This window comes from Palaemon carinicauda, chromosome 44 (assembly GCF_036898095.1).
Source record: "Palaemon carinicauda isolate YSFRI2023 chromosome 44, ASM3689809v2, whole genome shotgun sequence".
Taxonomy (NCBI): domain Eukaryota; kingdom Metazoa; phylum Arthropoda; class Malacostraca; order Decapoda; family Palaemonidae; genus Palaemon; species Palaemon carinicauda.
This window is the reverse complement of record NC_090768.1, coordinates 5,708,556-5,730,441: the sequence shown is the minus strand read 5'-3', so window position 1 is coordinate 5,730,441 and position 21,886 is coordinate 5,708,556. Positions and strand designations below refer to the sequence as shown.

The following is a 21,886-nucleotide window of genomic DNA, read 5'->3' as shown; positions in this document are numbered from 1 at the left end:
TCCAGTTGTTAAGTAACATGAATAAGGAAGACTGTTTATTGTTGAAATTCAAGGACATAACGGTGGGTTTTTAAAAATTTCAGAACGAAACCATAATTTAATGTTTTTTGTTATAAATTTGAAATATTTCCTAAAGCTTATCAGTACTTTGTAAGGTTATTTGCCAAACATCCACGCCTTGATGAGTACCAAAGTGCTCAACTTTTATTTGTATTTTTTATGGTTGTACCTTAAAATTTTCAAGGCGGCTTCACAAAATTTGTTGTATTACATGCTGCTTTTAATCATTTAATTGAAAACTGGGAAATCCTGTTGTCTTTAACCATTGAAATCCATTAATTTCTATTGCTATGTAAAATAGTCTGTACAATATAATGTATTGCCATCTCAAGTTTAAAAAGAAAAAAAAAAAGTTATGCACTATACTGTACTTGAAGCATGGTCCTTAGCGGTACACTTTTTCAGTATTATGATTTATTATTCTTGTTGTTGTTGCTGTATATAATGACTTCTTTGTTATTGTTAAATAGAATTTTTTGTCTTTATTTTTTTTCTATGAAACATAAGTTATGTGGGAATTGAACTATTCAGCTAAAAGAATTCTTATTTCCCAGGTATCACAAAGAGCTCATAGACCTTCATCATTGTCAACTCTACCAAGAAGGCCAAAGAGTCTCAATCTTTCATTTCATACTGTTGTCTTTGAAAAGGGACATGGTAAAAAGGGTCTCGGATTTTCAATTGTTGGAGGACGTGACTCTCCCAAAGGAAATATTGGTATCTTTGTGAAGACCATCTTCCCTGTTGGACAAGCAGCTGAGGAAGGAACTTTGAAAGAAGGTAATTTCATTTTCCTTTTTAGTGTTGTTGGAAACTCATTGTCATCATCATCTCCTTCTACACCTATTAACGCAAAGGGCCTCGGTTAGATTTCGCAGGTCGTCTCTATCTTGAGCTTTTAATTCAATACTTCTCCATTCATCATCTCCTACTTCGTGCTTCATAGTCATCAGTCATGTAGGCCTGGGTTTTCTAACTCTAGTGACTTGGGGAGCCCAGTTGAACATTTGGTGAACTAATCTCTCCTAGGGAGTGCAAAGAGCATGTCCAAACCATCTCCATCTACCCCTCATCCTGATCTCTTATAGTTTCATTTCTAATCCTGTTCTGCCATTTAACTCCCAATATCCTTCTGAGGGCTTTGTTCTCAAATTAACTAAATCTATTGAAGATTGTTTCATTGTCATACCATGACTCATGCCCATAGAGTAACACCAATCTCACTGATCTGATATATAGTCTGATTTTTATATGTAATTTCAGGGGGTTTTATTTCCAAATGTTACTTACCCTAGCCATTGTCTGATTTACTTTTTTCAATCTTTCACTAAACTCCAATTCTAAAGTTCCTAAATATTTAAATTATTCTACCTCATCAATCCTTTCTCCTTCCAATGATATTTCATCTTCTATTGCATAATCCGTTCTCATCATTTGTCTTTCTTCTCATTTATCTTGAGCCCAACCTCGTGGGATATTTCATGCATTCTGGTAGGCAAGCATTGCAAATCCTCTGATGTTCTGCTAACAAGGAAACTATTTGATGAAAGAAATATTTTCATAATAGTGTACTGTACAGTATACCGTACTGTATAAATGTGTAGGATGTTACCTTGGAAGAGATGCGAGATATTTGTTCATCATGTTATATCTTTAATGAAACATACTAAATCTGACAGTCATAACTACACTGCCCTTAGTTTCTCAATTGAAATGAAGGGAAAGTAATTTTTTTAATGGTAAACAATCTAGTTCCGATTTTTTCATTATTCACGTGTATGTAACGGTATTCTATATACAGGGTAATAGTAACTGGAAAATTAGAAATAATTCTGAACTACTGTAGAACAAAAAGATGACAGTAAATGAGAAAGGTTCAAGATGTAAAAATATAAACAAAAAGTTTTCAAAATGGATATTACTACAGTATACAGTACTTAGGAAATTGGTTTGAAAGCTACGTGTACTTTTTGAGTTATGGTTGCTGGAGATTTCTATTAGCGTATGATAAGGTAATTTAATTAAATGATCATATTTCTAGACTCCATTACTGACCCAAGTAATGTATTCTATGAACTTTAGTAATTGGCATAATGAAAATTTGAAAAAATTCCAAGCCAGTATTAAAAGAGGGCTGAAAATAAGTTTTGTTTAGAATGGAAGAATTACAGTCTGGAAACCTTGTAGGTTAAACGTTCCTCAGTTCTGACAGATATACTTTCAAACAAAAATTGAGAATTTTTTACCTTGGTCATTGAAAAAAACTTATCGAGGTTACACAATAATCACAACTTGTTGGAAAAGGCTACTCAAAAAAATTACAGTACCCGAGACTTAATTAAGTGAAGGTATCTCCTAGTATACAACTGCAAAACCTTGTTGATTTATAATTCTTATGATTTTTATGTTTGTTAGCATAAATTCATACATTCGATACAGCTTATGGTGGTTAGCAATAGTGATAAGCTAAAGAGTAAGTTGTAAGAACCATGGCAGAATAAAGAAGTGTTGACGTGAAAATTACAGGAATTAGCATTCATTATTTTAGTTTTTTGTAGACTGAATGTGAGCTTATTCTTCATAAATTATTTCATTACTAAGCCATCTATTTATTTGTTACCATATAATTTCATACTACTGTAGCTGACAGAACTATGAATTCCTGGAGTGGCTATGGTGTAAGAATTGCTCCTAGAATTATTAATAAAATCTCCACGGGAGCAAAGAAGCAGCATATAACTATCAAAAAGAGGGATGGATCTGTTTATAACACCAGAAGATGAAAGGCAACATGAATAGGAAATATGAAGAGGATGATTTGATTGCTATACAGTACCTGAAGCTGAGAAAGTCCTTGATGTGTCCATGAATAAATTTAGTGTATTTGAAGTCAAAGCTATCATTAAAAAACTCATGAGATGGAAAGCCCATGGATACGATAGAATAACTGCCAAGATAATATCAGCTGAAAATGAAGCAAGTCCCATAATACTTAAAAGATTATTTTGTAGAATGTGGCATTGAGGCAAAACCTGGTGAATGGGAGCTAGGAGTGTAAGTGGAAAAAAAAACTGAGCTCTGACTGGTTGCAATAATTACAGAGGCATCACACTTTAGCTAGTTGTCATGAAAATATATAGTATTCTTATTCTAAACAGGTTAGAAAGAAAGATTGATGAAAAGCCGAGATGAACAAACAGGATTTAGAAAAGGTAATTGTACTGACAAAATTTTCATTTTAAGAAAGGGTGTACAGCAATGTGTAGAATATAGAAATCCACTTTTGATGACATTTTTGCACTATGTAAAAGCCTTGGATAGTGTGGACGGTCACTTTTGTGGAGTCGTGTGTTATTATGTTCCTATTAAATATGCAAATTTGATTACCAGTAAGTCTGTCCACGAGCATAGCAAGTGCAGTTAATGTTAGTGGAGTTTTATAAAATTAATTTCCAGTGAACAGTGGAGTACTTCAAGGGAATATGTTGCCACCTATGTTATTTATCCTCCTCATGGATTTTGTAATGCAAAGAAATGTTGGGGATGGTTGAGAAGGATTGGTCTGGATTGGTAATAGGAAATTAGCTGACCCAGAGTATACTGATGACACACTCCTTATTAGCAGAACACTACAGGATTTTCAGTGCTTGCTCACCAGATTGCATGAAATATTACACGAGGATGGGCTCCAGATAATTAAAAGAAAGAGATGATAATGAAATATGCAATGGAAGATGAAATATCATTGGAAGGATAAAGGATTAATGATGTAGAATCATTTAAATATTTAGGAATCAAACATTGGGTAGGTTAAGTAAAATTTGGAAATGAAATCGCCTGAAATAACATTAAAAATCAGGCAATATATCAGTTTAGTGAGATCGGTGTTACTGTATGGACACGATTCATGGTTTGGCATTGAAACATTATCCAACGATTTTGTAGATTTGAGATCAAAGCTCTCAGAAGAATATTGGGAGTTAAATAGCAGGACAGGATTAGAACTGAAAGTATAAGAAAGATTACTCGAGTGGCATATGTGGATGAGATCATGGTGAGGGGTAGATGGAGATGGTTTGGGCATGCTCTTTTCTCTTCCCAGGAGAGATTAGTTCACCAAACATTTACTAGGTTCCACAAGGCACTAGAAAAGTTGAAGACCCAGGCCTATATGGTTGAGGACTATGAAGCGTAAAGTAGATGATGAACAGAGAAGTATTGGTTTAAAAGTTTAATAGATGATGATGTACAGAGGGTATTGGTTTAAAAGCTCAAGATAGACGACTGGCGAAATCAAACTGAAGCCCTTTGTGTCAATAGGCATCGGAGGAGGTGACGAGTTGTACATAACTATGACGGCCACATAAAATATCAGATAGACAGAATAGCTAGATTGAAAGTACTGTACTGTATTGTTATATTTGGTTTGGTAGTTTTTGTGATTAATATAAATTAAACCTGTAAATAGTGTAATGTATATTATTTTATCTTTTACTTTCAGGTGATGAAATATTTGCAGTCAATGGAGAGAGTCTAGCCGGAGCCAGCCATTCAGAAGCTATCACAATGTTTAAGGCTATACGCACTGGAAAAGTAGTATTGCATGTTGGCCGCCGATCACCTTCAAAGAAAAGGTAAGGTTTTTGCCAGACTTTATTTTATACTGATATATTGTTGATAAATTTCCAAATGGAGTTTTACATGTACTGTAAAGGGAAGTGTGATTTTGTCTAAATTACCAGTACTGTATGTGGAATTGTGGTTAGCTGAAGATTTTGGATGTTCTAGTGGAGGCTGTGTCACTGAGTCTTTGTTACTTAAAATTTTTGCTAACTTCTCAGAAAACATGACCTCAAAGCATTTAAGGGTCTACTATTGCCACATTTCAAAAATTACAGTGCTTGCTTAACTTTGAGAATCCTATTATAGTAGAGAAGAGGTTTAAGTCCGTTTGATTATACAGTACACTGTATACAGTGTTCTTAGGTTTAGAAAATTTTGTTTATCCATAATTTGAAATGTAAAGCAATTTTGTAAAAAAATTTTAGTGTTGCAATTTGTATTACATTTGGCATTATTTGTATTTTATAAGGGCTTATCCCAAAGAATGAAGAATGCTTACATTTTTGTTTGTGCTTTGGTAACTAAATTTCAGTTTGAATTCTCAGGAAGCTGTGAAAGAGTATTATGGTATTTTCAAACGAAAACTATTAGAATGAAGATCCACCTAAATTTTCTTACATAGTATATTTAAAGAGTTCTGTTATGAAGTGCATTAAATGTGATAATTATTTAGGCTAGCTAGCCGATTGATCTTGATGCAGTTATAGTTTTGTTGAGGTTTATTGATTTCCCAGATAGTATTATATTGGATCCCTCATTTACAGCTTATTTTCTTTTGCTGGCACATACACTGAATAGTCTGACCTACTCTGTATACCTTCACTTTCCTCATACACCTAACAACTTAAGATCACCAAACAATTCTTCTTCACTTAGAGTTAACTACTTCACTGTAATTGTTCAGTGGCTATTTTCCACTTGGTAAGGGTAGAAGAGACTTTAGATATGATAAGCAGCTCTTCTAGGAGAAGGACACTCCAAAATCAAACCATTGTTTACTAGTCTTCGGTACCATGGTTTTGCACCGTCTTGGGTTAGTGTTCTCTTGTTTGAGGATACACTTAGGCAGACTATTCGATCTTCTTCCTTTCCTTACTGGGCTATTTTCTGTTGTAGCCCTTGGGCTTATAGCATCCTTCTTTTCCAACTAGGGTTGTAGTAGCTTAGCTAGTTTTGATAATAATATTGTCAGAAGATTACATCAGCTCATGGGGAGTCACTTGATTTACAGCTGTAATTTGTAATCTATTAATTAAGTTTGTTGGAAATGTAAAGGAATAATTTATTTGGACAACTTGTGAAGAAAATTACGAATGCATGCATACTGCTTAGTTTTCCCATGGTGAAAGGAAGTCGCAACATTGTGGCTATGATTACTTTTTAAATGAGTGGAAGCAGTTAACTTATTAACATTCACCAGAAATAATATGCACAATTCCTTGGCAAAACCTTTTTCAATTTATTTGGTTAATCACTATTTACAATATGACGATTTGTTTGAGTAAAAGTTCATGAAAGTACTTGGGTGGTTGGACTTGATGCCGATAATTAACTTGTTAAATAATAAAAAGCACTTTCACCTCAAGTGCAAAGGTCTTGATTGATTACCGTTCTATATTAATTAAAGAAGCATTACAATACTTTGGGCTTACATAATCAGTAATTACAGTGGTGTGACTGATCATTTTTACATAAAACTTTTACTGTGTGTTGCAGATGACTTTCCAGGGATTATGAAGCACTTTAGATATAAGGCAAAATAATTTTTTGCTCTAGATATTCTACCAAGTTTTTATTTGAATTTTTATAGACTTAGATTTTATTGTGTTATTTGATGGTATGATTGATTTACAGTATATTTTTTAATGACATTTATTTCATTTAGGTATGGAAATGAAAATTCCTGATTACTGTACTGTCTATTCTAAATTATCAAAAATTTATATTATTTATGGAGTCATGTTTATTTTTTATGAACATATTCCTCCTATATTTCATTGCTCTAATAAGGAAAATCTGGCATCTTTTATTATAGTTGAAAGATTTCATTATGCATTTGCAAATTTTAAGACTTTTTACAGGACTAGAATTAATGTTTTGTTGCATTTCAGAATCAACTCAAAACTATCCCAATTTTTTTCTTATGACATGATTTTTTTCATATTTTTATTGCTTGGGTGGGAGTGTTCTGACAATTTATGAATAGCAAAAGATTATTCACTAATAGAAACTTTATTAATTTTTATTTGGAGTTTTACCTTGTCATTTTTTTTGTCTACGACTCTCCCCTGATGTTTATATAGCTTTTCTCTTGAAGCTTGCTTATAATGTACAATATTGACTTTTACTCACCAAAAATAAAACTTTCCTGTTTTCTTTTCTTTGAATATGCATAGGCTTCTAGTATAGTATGAGGACCATTTACAATGGTTCATGGCAATTGGTGGTGGCGAGCCCTCTTGTCTGTATTGGTTTGCATGCATCTAGCAATGGACTTGTTTTTGTGTTGATAAGCTGACATTAGATAAAGAAGGAAATATAAGGAATATAAATATAGTAAAAACAGTAAATTTATCATGTTGGTCCCAATTTTTCTTGCACTGAGGATATAGGTTACTGCCTCATGATGAGCTTTCTTATCTTAGAGTAATTAGTTTGAAGTCATCAATCCTTGGTATGGTTACATCCTTACATTCAGCTTACCATTCCAGCTGTAATAGTCTTCCTATTCCAAATAAAAGATTCTTGGCATTAAACAGTTTTAGGTCCCTTGTGATAGTTATATCATTTTATTCTGGTTAATTCTTATATGGCAATTCTCTCTATCACGAAAATGAAGGTATTCTCACATCCAGGATGACTGAACCAATTTTTTACTTTTGTGATCTGGGAAAACATGGTGGATATCCATATATAAGGCGCATGACTGATGACCTCTGGCTTTAAATTTTGGAAATTCAGATTATTTAATTTTTTTGGCAAGAGCATCTATATTTGATGTTTCAAAAAGTTATTTTAAATGGAGACTATTTGTTTTACTACTTAAAAGTCTTCCTGTGCTGCTACTTGGTCTGGGAACTGGTGAGCAATAAACTGTCAGTTTGTTGTTTAGGGGAGTAGTAAACATGCCGCCTTATCAGGGAATCCCACAAAGTCAGTAATTCCCTCGCCACTAGAAGATTCAAAGACCATTCTGAGCCAGTAATCCGATTGTGATGAATTATTGTCTGTGATGTTCCATTTTCCTGGAATGAAACGTGCCAACAGGGTTACTACATTTTTCTTTGACCATGAGTGCATGTTCACCACCAACTGGCTGAGGGTTTGAGAAGCTGACCCCCTCTTGCTGTATTGAGTGAAATCCTTTCTTAGCATTGAGAGGAATCACCAGCAACTGTGATGGACGCTTAATGTCTGTAGGGAGTGAAATTCCTTTCTTCACATTCATAGGAATGTCTAGCAACTCTGATGGGCACTGGTGTTTGCACTTTCTATTATGATCAGCTACTCTTGGAAAACTGGGAAAAGACAATTTTGATTTTTCAATTACCTTCTCATAGCTTAGGTGGTGTCTGCTCTTGTGGGGAAAGGCCTGTAAGCTTCTCACTCACAAGTGGGCCCTTGCATGCTTGAGGTTCCCACGCTGTGCAGTGGCGCCCTGCCACAGGCTGAGGCATCTTTAATATTTGACGTGTTTTGTGATGGCGCATTTTAACCTTGCATGGCACTGGGAGATTCATAATCAAATCTCTTTGAACAGACGTTCAAAGAAACACGGGCGTTATTTGCTGGATTAGCCAAACCAGGATACTTAACTGGGATACAGTCCAAAAAAAAAACAAAAAAAACTGCTTACAGCACTTCCAGAGGTGTAGGCAGAGAAGTCTGCGCAGAATTTTCTCTTTGTACTTAATGATTCCTGGCAACAGGAAACCAGCATTTCTTTCTTTGAGATTTATGCGACAGCTGCCATCAGGCAGTCAGTTGAGGAGGCACTGGTTGTCACAGCTAAGAAACGAAATCTGTTGTTAAAGTTATCACCATTTTAGTAGGTAGTAATTTGGTCAGGGCACAAGCCACCCGTTGAGATACTACCACTAGAGAATTATGGGGTCTTTTGACTGGCTGGACAGTATACATTGGATCATTCTCTCTGGTTATGGTTCAATTTCCCTTGGCCTACACATACACCAAATAGTCAGGTTTTTTTTACAGATTCTCCTGTTCTCATACACCTGACAACACTGAGATTACCCAACAATTCTTCTTAACCCAAGGGGTTAACTACTGCACTGTAATTGTTCAGTGGCCACTTTAATCTTAAGTTACTTTAGCTATGGTAAGCAGCTCTTCTAGGAGAAGGACACATAAAAATCAAGCCTTTGTTCTCTAGTCTTGGGTAGTGCCATAGCCTCTGTACCATGGTCTTCCTCTTTCTTGGGGTAGAGTTTTCTTGCTCGAGGTATACTCGGGCACACTATTCTATCTTATTTCTCTTCCTCTTGTTTTGTTAAGTTTTATAGAAAATGTTTATTTTAATGTTACTGTTCTAAAATATTTTACTTTTTCCTTGTTACATTTCCTGACTGGGCTATTTTCCCTGTTGGGGCCCTTGGGCTTGTAGCATCCTGTTTTTCTGAATAGGGTTGTAGATTAGCAAGTAATAATAATAATTATGTGGAAGAAGAAGTCTTAATATTAATTTGTACCCATGGTTTTTCAACAAGTGAAGGTTGATCTCCAAAAATGTTAAGGTTTTTCTTTTTAAAGTACTTAAACTGAATATTACACCAGTTTAAACCCCTACTGTAGGGGTTCTTATTGATCCTATTTGGTTCGTATGATTTATCTTTTAACCAAAGCAACAAGGTCTATATGTCTTGACTAGGAAGTTTGACATTTGCTGACCGAGAAAATATACATTCCAACCATGATTTACATGGCTTTATGGCTTCATGTCCTGGGCCTTGCCATCACTGTCAACATAGGGATTTGTAAAATTTGCAGGTGATCTTGCATGGTTTTTCAATTTAGAAATTGGTGTTGATTTTAGTATGAATATTGTCACTATGTATCACAATGTTGAAACAGTACTATTGATCCTAGTGTCATTTCTCTGCTTCCACAATTTTGAATATCCTTTTTTTCTTCAGTCTGCAACTTGTTCTTATTAGCTGCTACTCTGCAAGAATAGTTATGTTGGGGATTATTTATGACTAAAAATGAGGTTACAATATGATGGATAGATTTAAATCTTATTTTACAAACCATTTTTGCCAGTCAATATGGGAGAGTGGGTAAGCTTAGTGCAATAAAAATGAATTGTGTGTATTATCTTTAGAGTATTAAGATTTTTTTTTTCTTTTTGCAGAGGACACAAAACCAAATCATTCGATGATCTTGACAAATTTGAGGAATAAGTATGTGGCTGTATCCCAGAGACAGTAACTATAATTGGATTTTAGAATTAAAATTGTCTGTTAGGTTTTAATTTATTTATGCAAAATAATAAAGACCTGAGGTTTTTAAAAATTACTGCATGACTTTTTTGGTGCTCCAACTGTATGATGCATTAAGCCAAAGAATTGTATATTTGTGTCAGGACAGGGTTTGTATAGATATTATTAATGTGTAAAATACAATTACAATTGCTGATAAGGGTGGTTCTGTTCTAGACTAATTTTTAAATTACATTTTAATATTTTAAATGCTTTATTCAGGAAGTAACACCAGTACAATCTATACAAGAAAATTAATCTTATGCTGTAATACAGTGTCTGACATTGTTAGCTAATACAGTACATACAGCTATTTCTTTTAGAATCTGCTAGCACTGATACTGCTCTTGTCTTTTTGTATATAAAACTTATCTATTCATAAAAATGTAGAAATGTGATATATCTATATATAAATGTATTTCAGTCCCTACAAAATGCACTTTGTTTGCATAAATAAACAGCTTTAATAATATTTTGTTATAATTACCACAATTTGCACTAGAAATTAAGAAGATTAATGTAGTTACACACATACAAATCTCTTATTTATGCCTTAACCCTTTATAAATAATAAACTTTCAACAAACTTCCATTACTAGGAGAATTACACTATCTTGCCTCCTCTATAATTTTTAATTTAACTACTAGTTACGTTTAAATGGTAAAACTAGTGTATAACGTACCCAAACAGGAACTCCAAGAACATAAAATTGTCATTCATAAAACAAATACATAGTATGTTTTACTATTACAGCTAAAGTATCTCATCCAATTAAAGAATTTTGTAATAATTGTGCCTATAACATGCTCATTAATAAATATGGTCAATGAGATGATTATGGCTAGGTAAAAATGATCACATGGAGAAATGATGACAATGCAACCATACCAAATGTTCTAATCTACTGTACAGGTAAGTGATGGGTTCAGTACTAAACCAATATATATATATATATATATATATATATATATATATATATATATATATATATATATATATATATATATATATATATATATATATATATATATATATATATATATAACATTATTGGTTATACCTGGGCATCCTATGTGATGAAATTACAGGATATGAGGACATTTCTTGGACACTAAAAGTGCAATTATTTTCTGCAAACCTAGCATTGCAATATTACAGACTCCAAAGACACCAAAGGTACTTACAAAATTCTGAGATCACAAACTAATCCAATGGCAAAATCCTTTTTCCCTTACTAGACAGACTGTCTGCTATTACACTGTTTTCCTACCTTTATCCTCTTAGAGATATCTACTGCTAGCTGTCATGACTTCTTATATATTACAATGCTGTTGGTCATCACACCACCCAGACTTGAGGACTAGGTAGTGTACCTTTGAACTTGCAGAAGCTCCCTGTCCAATAGACTGTTGCTTGATGATCTAGTGTGTCTACTAAACTTGGTGTGTCAAAAACAATAGCTCTAGAGAGGGATCAGCAAATCTCCTTACTAGGTGACAGATCTAGTGACAATTAAAACTCCAAAGAAATCAGCATTAACGAAGATAATGTAAAATTTGCGCAACAGAAAATATAAGATGCTACCTCATACAAAATTTAGTTCCTAAACCTAACTAAAAAGAATCTTTGGAACTGAATGAACATCCAAAACAGCAATGAAATGCTAGTATAATATTACAAAGCAAGTTGAGAAAATTAAGAGTAAAGAAAATGTGATCACATTACCGTCCATAGAAAAGAGGGAATTAAACTTAATTCTGTCTTCACAACTGTATACTAACGGTGGCAACGATGTCATAAACAAATCTCGGATGAATAATAAGATAAATGAAAAATGAAAAACTTTACAATGTGTTCCTGGAAAATAATCCTTTTCTCAAGTCTAAGAAATAGTAGGAAAAGGTAAGGAGAAAAAGGAACTAATAAAATATGTACTAGGTGCCTGCTAATCTTGAAAAAATTGCAAGCTTGGAAATAAGGCAAAATGCAATTAACAGCTCCTTTAAAACAAATTATATTTTTTGATATTACAGGAAATGAAAATAAAATTTAGTAAAAATAGATGTAGGATGGCATAACTAAAGTGAGCAATGACAATACCTACTACTATATATTATTCAAAAAGTAAATGAAAATATACACTAGTGAGGCAAGGGGGTTTAACTGCATTCACCACTTTACTTATCTGTAAGGTGAAATTAAGACCTAGGTTCAACATCACAATTTTAAAGTACTTTGTATTTTTCCTAACTATACAAACCTAAGCCCTTTATTAGGAGTATGATTAAAGTAAAGCTGGAAAATCACAAATTTTAAGTAATTTGTATTTTTCCTAACAGTACTTACCTCGAACTACTTTCTTAGGAGTATCTGGGATCTCCTCCCAACCGACCAGAGTTTTGTGTAGTTTACCCTAGTCCCGTTTTCTGAGGGGTAACCTCAGGTGGAGTGATAAACGCCCTGAGACTAACCCCAGGTCAGAGAGCATGCTTGCTCAGGTCTCGATCTCCAGTAAGTTCTTGATAGCTTGGGTATCTATGAAGTCCAGCAAGGCACTCGGGGTAGGATGGGCGGGCCATTACCCGAAAATAGTTCGAGGTAAATACTGTTAGGAAAAATACAAATTACTTAAAATTTGTGATTTGTTCCAACACGGAGTACTTACCTCGAACTACTTTCTTAGGAGACGTATACCTTAGGAGGTGGGAGTGTCCTTCAGGACCTAGAGACCGTGGCGAAAATAGAAGAGGAACCTAGGTAGGAGACTAGGTTCTGCTGACCTCAAAGAAAACACGAGAAAATAGGGAAAACTACGCAAAAAACCATCTTAGTGTCTAAGTAACTCACTTCTGCAAGAATCCTAAGAGACGTGTCCTTCCAATGATAGTGTATCCCATGGCAGTTTCAGGGGGCTACCCGAGTCATTTCCGGTAAGGGAATAGGGGAAGGAAGAACGAGGGGGCTCAGGAAGGAACCTGTCTCTTGGACTTACTACCCGCAGTTACCACTGGGGCTACACCTTTAAACCGTTTGGAGCACGTTAATGACGGGACCGAGCGAGAACCCGCCCAGGGACTTTCTCGAGTAGTCCTTCAAGTAGTGAGCCGTAAAGGTCAACTGGTTAGACCAAGTACCTGCCCTCAGGATTTGGCCCACTACCATGTTTTTCTCAAACGCCAAAGAAGTATTTAGACCCCTAATGCCGTGGGGTCTGGGCTTTCCTGGAAAGGGGACCCCTGCACTACTGTAGGGCCTGACGATCACTTGCCTTATCCAGAAGGAGAAAGTGTTCTTGGAGACTGACTTCTTCACAGTCCAGAGGAAAATGAACAGACTCTTGATCTCGGGATGAAGTATAGCTGTCCTCTCTAAATACTGTACTGCCATACTGCAAGTCCCAAGGGTTGTCCGAGCGAGGGATAGCTGGCACCGAGAACCCTTCCACTTTGGGGTCCCAAACAGCTGGATTCTGAGTCTTGGCTACGAAGGAGGGTAAGAATCTGAAAGTAGTTTCTCGCCAGCCCTTCGAGTGTAAGATCTCGTACGACAGGCCAAGAATCTCACCTACTCTTCGCTGATGCCAGAGCTAAACGAAAGACAGCCTTGAGGGTGAGCTCCTTGTCTAGAATGTCTTTTAGAGGCTCGAAGGGAGGTTCCAAAAGCATCTTCAAGTACCCTAGCCACATCCCCCTGGGGCACTCTAACGGGTTGGGGGAAAACGACTGCTCGAAGCTCTTGAAGAGCGTCGAGATCTACCTGGAGGCACCCAGGTCTATGTCCTTCAGGAGGAAGACTTGGGATGGACATGCCCACTTCGTCCCTGAGATAGACCAGGAAGTCTGCTATCTCGTAAATGGAAGCCCCTAACGGCCTGATGTTCTTCGAGGAGCACCCCTTAGAAAAGGTAGCCCACTACGCCTGGTACACCTCGACTGACGAACGCCTCAGGTACCCTGACATCCTTGATGCCGTCCTCGACGGAAATCCTTCCTTTTTCAGGAGACGCTCGATAACCTCCACGCGTGAAGGAGGGACCAAGGGTTTTCGTAGAACCTCTGGAAGTGAGGCTGCCGGAGAAGGTCTGGTCTGTCTGGAAGTGGCCCAAGTGTACTGTAAGGCGTGCCAGTTCCTTTAGATCCGCGAACCACTCTCTCTGGCCACCAGGGCGCTACCACCCACAGGTTGGCCGTCCGTCTCATTGGAAGGCGTCCTCGAATGCTGCTGCTGGATCTGGCACAGGAAAACAAAACACAGGGAGCTGTGCGTTTAGTCTCGTGGCGAAGAGGTCTATCACCGGCGAGCCCCACTTCAGGGAGAGGGTTTTGACCACTTCTGGGTGTAGGGACCACTCGGACCCTACCACTTGACCCATCCTGTTGAGGCCGTCAGCCAGGACGTTCCTCTTCCCCGGAGAGAACCTGGCTGAAAAAATGATTTGTTCCACTTCAGCCCATTCTAGGAACTCCATCGTGAGACTGCACCGTTCCTTCGACTTCAGTCCTCCTTGCTCTTTCACGTAGGCCACCACCATGGCGTTATCGCACCCCGGAGCCACGGAGCTTCCCCGGGGTAGATGGACGAACTCTAGGCGCGCTCTTTGTACGGTCCTCATCTCCAGCACGTATATGTGCAGGTTCGTCTCCTCGACTTCCCATTTACCTTTTGCCGTTTTGTCGAGAAGATGGGCACCCCAGCTCTCCTTGGATACGTCCGTGAACAGGAGCATCTCCAGAGGGTCGGTAGCAAAGGGCATTCCCTTGATGGTGTTCGTTCCGATTGCCACCACCCCAGGATTTCCTTCGTCTCCGGGGACACCAGGACTATCTTGTGCGGGGAGTCCTATCAGTCTTTGCCAGTCCTTGGCTCTCCTGGGCTGACCCGACAGGAAGGGCCAGAGTATCTGTTTCAGGGCTGAAAGGTCTATGACCGGTCTCCAGAACCCTGTCGCCTTCTCCACCACTTAGAGCCTGTTGTAGAACCCTGGACTCGGTTTCTCGACTGGTTCTACTGCCCCTTTCGCCAGCATTGCCGAGCCTTCTTCCTGCAATACTGCTACTCTCAAGGGGTCCTTGGGTGCCAACCACTCCGCCTGTTGATCTGGGATCCGAGGTGCGGGTCCGCTAGGAAGGGCAGCGCCTACCCCTCCTTTAGTACTGCTACGGTCCACGGATCCGCTCCGTGGTCCCGCCATGCTTGCCAAGATCGTTTGAGGCATCCCCCCACCTGAGGTGCCAGCAGGAGTAGGGGGCCTCCCCTCCTAACTCCTTCGAGAGCCGCGGCCTGAACGCCCTCTCCTGGAGCCCGAGTAGGAGGGTCTGAAGGTTAACTGAGGAGTCAAAGCTCCCCTACGGGGGGCAAGGCAAGGGAAAGATTAAGTGTGCCAACTTCTACATCCGACGGGTGGACGGAGCCGAAGAGGCACTGGGCAAAGGTGCGGGGGTCTCTCTCCATCGGACACTGAGGCAGGCACTGGAGAGGTAATAGCCCCGTTCGACCCGCTAGGGGGAAAACCACTTTGCCTTCATCACGGATGGAGCCGTCAGGAACGGGGGTAGCCGTCATGGGTCTACCCCCTCCCGGGGAAATCCGTGGGGTTTAAGTACCCTGCCATGTCAGCGGCCGCCTCCGATGCTTGGATGGGGCTGACCGGGACGATGGTACGGCTGGCTCCATCACGGATGGAGCCGCCGGGACGGAGGTAGCCGTCATGGGTGTGTCAGCGGCCACCTCCAATGCTTGGATGGGCTGGCCGGGACGATGGAGCGGTTATCTTCATCACGGATGAAGCCACTGGGATGGAGGTAGCCGTCATGGGTCTACCCCCTCCCCAGGAAATCCGTGGGGTTTAAGTACCCTGCCATGTCAGAGGCCGCCTCCGATGCTTGGATGGGGCTGGCCGGGACGATGGCACGGCTGGCTCCATCACGGATGGAGCCGCCGGGACGGAGGTAGCCGTCATGGGTGTGTTAGCGGCCACCTCCAATGCTTGGATGGGGCTGGCCGGGACGATGGAGTGGCTATCTCCATCACGGATGAAGCCACTGGGACGGAGGTAGCCGTCATGGGTCTACCCCCTCCCGGGGAATCCGTGGGGTGTGAGTACCCTGGTATACCAGCGGTTGACCACGAAGCCTGAATGGAGCTGTCGTGGTACCGGGTATGGATGCCATGCTGCCTGGGCGAGCCAGGGGCTACCTCCGCTGGAAGGATGGAGCTCCTGCGGAGATCCATGGAGCTGCGGGCTTCCCCGTGCTGGCTGGTTGGTTCCTTCGTTCAGGGCGGGCCATCGAAGCTGGAGGCCGGCACAAGTCTGCCAGTCCGAAGGGGCGACTTTCTCTGCTGGGCGGGAGAAGTCGGAACCTTCGCGGGCTTATGCCTGTCGACCGAGACCTGGCTGGCGAAGTCTTGGAGGCTGGGACACATCTGCCAGACCGAAGGGGCGACTCTCTGCTGGGCAGAAGGAGTCGGAACCCTCGCGGACTTATGCCGGTCTGCCAGAGCCTGCTGTAGGGTTGCCGGGGTTCACGTCGAAGGACAGGCATCGCAGTCGGAACGGGGGCCTCCGTCCTGGGTCCAACACCTCTTCCGGAGGTTCTCGTATCTGAGGGCCTGCCCGTTGAGAAAAGCCGAGGGCTGCGCTCATGACGAGCTAGGTGGCCTTTGGAGGTCAGGACTCTGCTGCCAGACCGAAGGGGCGACTCTCTCCGCTGGGCGGATGGAGCCGGAACCTTCGCGGACTTACGCCTGTCGACTGGAACCTGCCATGATGAGTCCCTCCGTCGGGTGCCGTTGCTGCCAGAGGAGTATCTATCCAGGGAGCTCGTCCTCGGATGCCAACTTGAAGGGCCTGGCGCCGCAGCTAGCTCCAGCAGCCTGTCGAGGTGAACCACCACCCACTCACTGCTCTTGCGGGATCTTGAGCGCCGACTCTTGTGGCGCGACCTCGAGGGGGAGCGAGAACGCGACAACTTCTTGCGGGACTTCTCCCTTCATCTCCTGAGCTTCCTCAGCGCCTCGTCTTGGGGGGGAATCCACGCAATGGGGTTCGACGGCGGAGAAGGCTCCTTCTCGGCGACGTCTTCGGCTGCAGAAGTGACTGAAAAACACGCTAAAGAGGCTGGAGAAGGATTAGGGACATTTTTCCCCCACATGGGGTCATCAGAGGAGACGTGGCCTGCTTGCACCAGGACTTCGTCTCCCATACACACTCCCGCCCCTCCCTCAGGCCCCTCACTCGTCTGGAACGACGCCACAACCCCACTATCCTGAAGATCAGACTCTTGGGGAAGGGCCGCGGGCCTCTTCCCCGCAACAGACTTACCTCGTCCCCTACTCTGAGTAGGAACGAGACACCCGGCGAAGCAAGGAAGGAAGGGACGCTAGGCTTCTTAGTCGACCTCTTTGTCGCCTACTTCTTCTTGGTGCTATACCGCACCCACTCACACTCCTGGGGAAGACCAATGGGCCTCTTCCCCACAACTGACTTACCTTGTCCCCTACTCTGGGTAGGGGAAGGTGGCTGAGATGCTCCATTCGACGAGGCATCGGGAGAAGTAAGCGGCGAGGAGAGGCTCGTCTTCCTATGTGACCTCTTGGACGCCTTCTTCTTCTTGGTGCCGAAGCGCACCCACTGCACCTCGTTCCAGGACTCGCACTCCGGACACGTGGCTGTAGGAGAACATAAGCTGCCCCAACACGACGAACACAGAGGATAAGGAAAGGAAAGGGTATAGAATGAACACAATGGGTCCACATGGGGACCGCGTAAGACACAAAAGGGGGGTCGGGGGACACAAAGGGTCGCACTGGGTAAGGAGAAAGCGTCGAGATGTTATCGCGACGCGACCAGAGAACTTACTGGAGATCGAGACCTGAGTAAGCATGCTCTCTGACCTGGGGTTAACCTCAGGGCGTGTATCACTCCACCTGAGGTTACCCCTCATAGAAAATGGGACTAGGGTAAACTACACAAAACTCTGGTTGGTTGGGAGGAGATCCCAGATACTCATAAGAAAGTAGTTCGAGGTAAGTACTCCGTGTTGGAACAACTGCTGTTTAAACTCTCAACAAGGTAATAGTTAGTAGTTGGAAGGTAAGCCCGACCACCCAACTGGCCGCCAAGCTCTTAATTTGACCTTAAACCTAGGATATGCAGGATGGTTGAGGCGGGAAGTGTAACTTAAAAAGACTGATGTGTGTAGTTAGGAAAAATACAAATTACTTTATAGATATGATATTTTGATTATAAAATAAATTTTTGAATATACTTACCCGGTGAATATATAATAGCTGATGTCTCGGACGGCTCGACAGAAACACAAAAACTCGCGAGCGATCGCCATGAAGGTTGCGGGTGTGCCCACCAGCGCCGACTATCGGCCAGATACCGCATATACTTGTAAACAGCTCCAGTTCTTCTCATTCCGCTGGGTCTCTATCGGGGAGGATATATATTCACCGGGTAAGTATATTCAAAAATTTATTTTATAATCAAAATATCATTTTTAAATATTAAACTTAGCTGGTGAATATATAATAGCTGATTCACACCCATGGTGGTGGGTAGAGACCAGTATTAATACAATAAAGGCGTATATGCTTAGAGTTTTTGACAATTATATCATAACAAAACCCAATTAAATATAGGTACCTGGTAAGGAAGCTGACTCTGACGATTACTCTGCCTTATTAGTCCGCTTTCCTCACGAAGCCCAGCCATCCTCTCAGGATGCTGAAAGACTCCCAGGAGCTGTTATATCCAGGGCAACCACCCATACAACAGGACCTCATCAAAACCCTTAATCTGGGCGCTCTCAAGAAACGACATTTGACCACCCGCCAAATCAAAAAGGATGCGAAAGGCTTCTCAGCCTTCCGTACAACCCAAGACAAGATTAAAAACATTTCAAGAGAAGATTAAAAGGATATTGGGATTAAAGGAATGTAGTGGTAGAACCCTCACCCACTACTGCACTCGCTGCAACGAATGGACCCAGTGTGTAGCAGTCCTCATAAAGAGTCTGGACGTCTTTTAAGTAAAATGAAGCGAACACCGACTTGCTCCTCCAAAAGGTCACGTCCATAATACTTCGCAGAGATCTGTTTTGCTTAAAGGCCACGGAAGTTGCTATCGCTCTTACTTCGTGCGTCTTGACCTTAAGTAAACAACGATCTTTTTCACTTAAGTGAGAATGAGCCTCTCGGATTAAAAATCTAATAAAATACGATAAAGCATTTTTAGACATAGGCAATGAGGGCTTCTTAACGGAGCACCATAAGGCCTCAGATCCACCTCGTAAAAATCTGGTACGAGCTAAATAAAACTTAAGCGCTCTAACTGGACACAGTACTCTTTCAACCTCGTTGCCTACGATCTCTGATAGGCAAGGTATATCAAAAGATTTAGGCCAAGGACGAGAAGGCAGTTCATTTTTGGCCAAGAAACCAAGCTGAAGCGAACATGTGGCTTTATCTGTAGAAAAGCCGATGTTTTTACTAAAGGCATGAATCTCACTGACCCTTTTAGCCGAGGCCAAGCACACCAAAAAAAGTGTCTTGAGGGTGAGATCCTTCAGGGAGGCTGAATGTAATGGCTCAAACCTGTTGGACATTAGGAACCTTAGGACCACGTCTAAGTTCCACCCAGGAGTTGCCATACGACGCTCCTTAGAGGTCTCGAAGGACTTAAGGAGATCTTGGAGATCTTTATTATTGGACAGATCTAAGCCTCTATGTCTGAACACAGAAGCCAACATGCTCCTGTAGCCCTTAATAGTGGGAGCAGAGAGGGAGCGAACATTTCTCAGATGCAGGAGAAAGTCTGCAATTTGGGCTAGAGGTACTGGAAGAGGAAATGGATGATGACTTGCACCAGTCTCTAAAGACTTCCCACTTCGACTGGTAGACCTTGATGGTAGATGCTCTCCTAGCTCTCGCAATCGCTCTGGCTGCCTCCTTCGAAAATCCTCGAGCTCTTGAGAGTCTTTCGATAGTCTGAAGGCAGTCAGACGAAGCGCGGGGAGGCTTTGATGAAGACTCCTTACGAGTGGCTGTCGTAAGAGATCCATCCTTAAAGGCAGACTCCTTGGAACGTCTACCAGCCATTGAAGTACCTCTGTGAACCACTCTCGCGGGCCAGAGGGGAGCAACCAACGTCAACCTTGTCCCTTCGTGAGAGGCGAACTTCTGCAGTACCTTGTTGATGATCTTGAACGGCGGGAATGCGTACGCGTCCAGGTGAGACCAGTCCAGCAGGAAAGCATCTATGTGGGCCGCCTCTGGATCTGGGACTGGAGAGCAATAGGTCGGGAGCCTTTTGGTCAACGAGGTGGCAAAGAGGTCTATGGTGGGTTGGCCCCAAGTCATCCAAAGACTCTTGCACACGTCCTTGTGGAGGGTCCATTCTGTGGGGATCACCTGACCTCTCCGACTGAGACAGTCCGCCAAGACGTTCAAGTCCCCCTGGATGAATCTTGTCAACAGCGAGATGCCTCGATCTCTTGACCAGATGAGGAGGACCCTTGCGATGACGAACAGTGTGTGGGAGTGAGTGCCTCCTTGCTTGGAGATGTACGCCAAGGCTGTGGTGTTGTCCGAATTGACTTCTACCACTTTGTTTCGTAGAAGACTCTCGAAACTCGTCAAGGCCAAGTGAACAGCCAACAGCTCCTTGCAGTTGATGTGCAGGCTCCTCTGATCCGACGTCCAAAGACCCGAACATTCCAGACCGTCCAGAGTCGCTCCCCAACCCAAATCCGACGCGTCTGAGAACAACACGTGGTTTGGGTTCTTGACCGCCAGGGACAGACCCTCTCGCAGACTTATGTTGCTGTCCCACCAGCTCAGGCACGTTTTTACTGGCTCGGAGATCGGGATTGACACAGCTTCCAAAGTCTTGCCCTTGTTCCAATGGGAGTCTAGATGGAACTGGAGAGGGCGAAGGTGAAGTCTCCCTAGTGAGATAAATTGTTCCAGGGATGACAGAGTCCCTAGGAGGCTCATCCAACTTCTCACTGAGCAACGGTCTTTTTTCAGCATGAGGCGGACTTTGAGCAGGGCTTGCTCTATCCTGGTGGCAGACGGAAAAGCCCGAAAAACTAGACTGCGAATCTCCATCCCCAAATAGAGAATCGTCTGGGAGGGATTCAGTTGAGACTTTTCTAAGTTCACCAACAGTCCCAACTCCTTTGCAAGAGCTAACGTCCATTGAAGGTCCTGCAGACAGCGATGACGGGACGACGCTCTGAGAAGCCAGTCGTCCAGGTACAGGGAGGCTCGAATTCCCGATAAATGAAGGAATTTTGCCACATTCCTCATGAGCCTCGTAAACACGAGAGGAGCAGGGCTGAGGCCGAAGCACAGTGCTCGGAACTGGTACACCACATTCCTGTAAACAAACCTCAGATACGGTTGAGAATCCGGGTGTATAGGAATGTGGAAATACGCATCCTGCAGGTCGAAAGAGACCATCCAGTCTCCCTCTCTGACCGCTGCTAGGACGGACTTCGTGGTCTCCATCGTAAATTTTGTTTTTACAACAAAAACGTTGAGCGCACTGACGTCCAGCACTGGCCTCCAACCTCCTGTATGCTTTGGGACTAGGAAGAGACGGTTGTAAAATCCCGGTGATTGAAGGTCCGAGACTTTCACCACCGCTCCCTTCTCTAGCAACTGAGAAACCTGCTGATGTAGAGCTTGTCTCCTT

General features: G+C 41.9%; 1 protein-coding gene across 5 annotated transcripts in view; it reads left to right on the top strand.

Moving 5' to 3' along the window:
• LOC137634315 (uncharacterized) overlaps positions 1–10,653 on the top strand; it is a 220,250-nt gene extending 209,597 nt beyond the window's left edge. For all 5 annotated transcript variants that reach the window (XM_068366681.1, XM_068366678.1, XM_068366680.1 and 2 more), the window contains 3 exons: positions 615–840; positions 4,562–4,694; positions 10,055–10,653. In XM_068366681.1, coding sequence (XP_068222782.1) covers positions 615–840; positions 4,562–4,694; positions 10,055–10,103 — 408 coding nt within the window. In that variant the 3' untranslated portion in view covers positions 10,104–10,653. The remainder of the gene's footprint in view (positions 1–614; positions 841–4,561; positions 4,695–10,054) is intronic.
• The last annotated feature ends 11,233 nt before the right edge of the window (positions 10,654–21,886 follow it).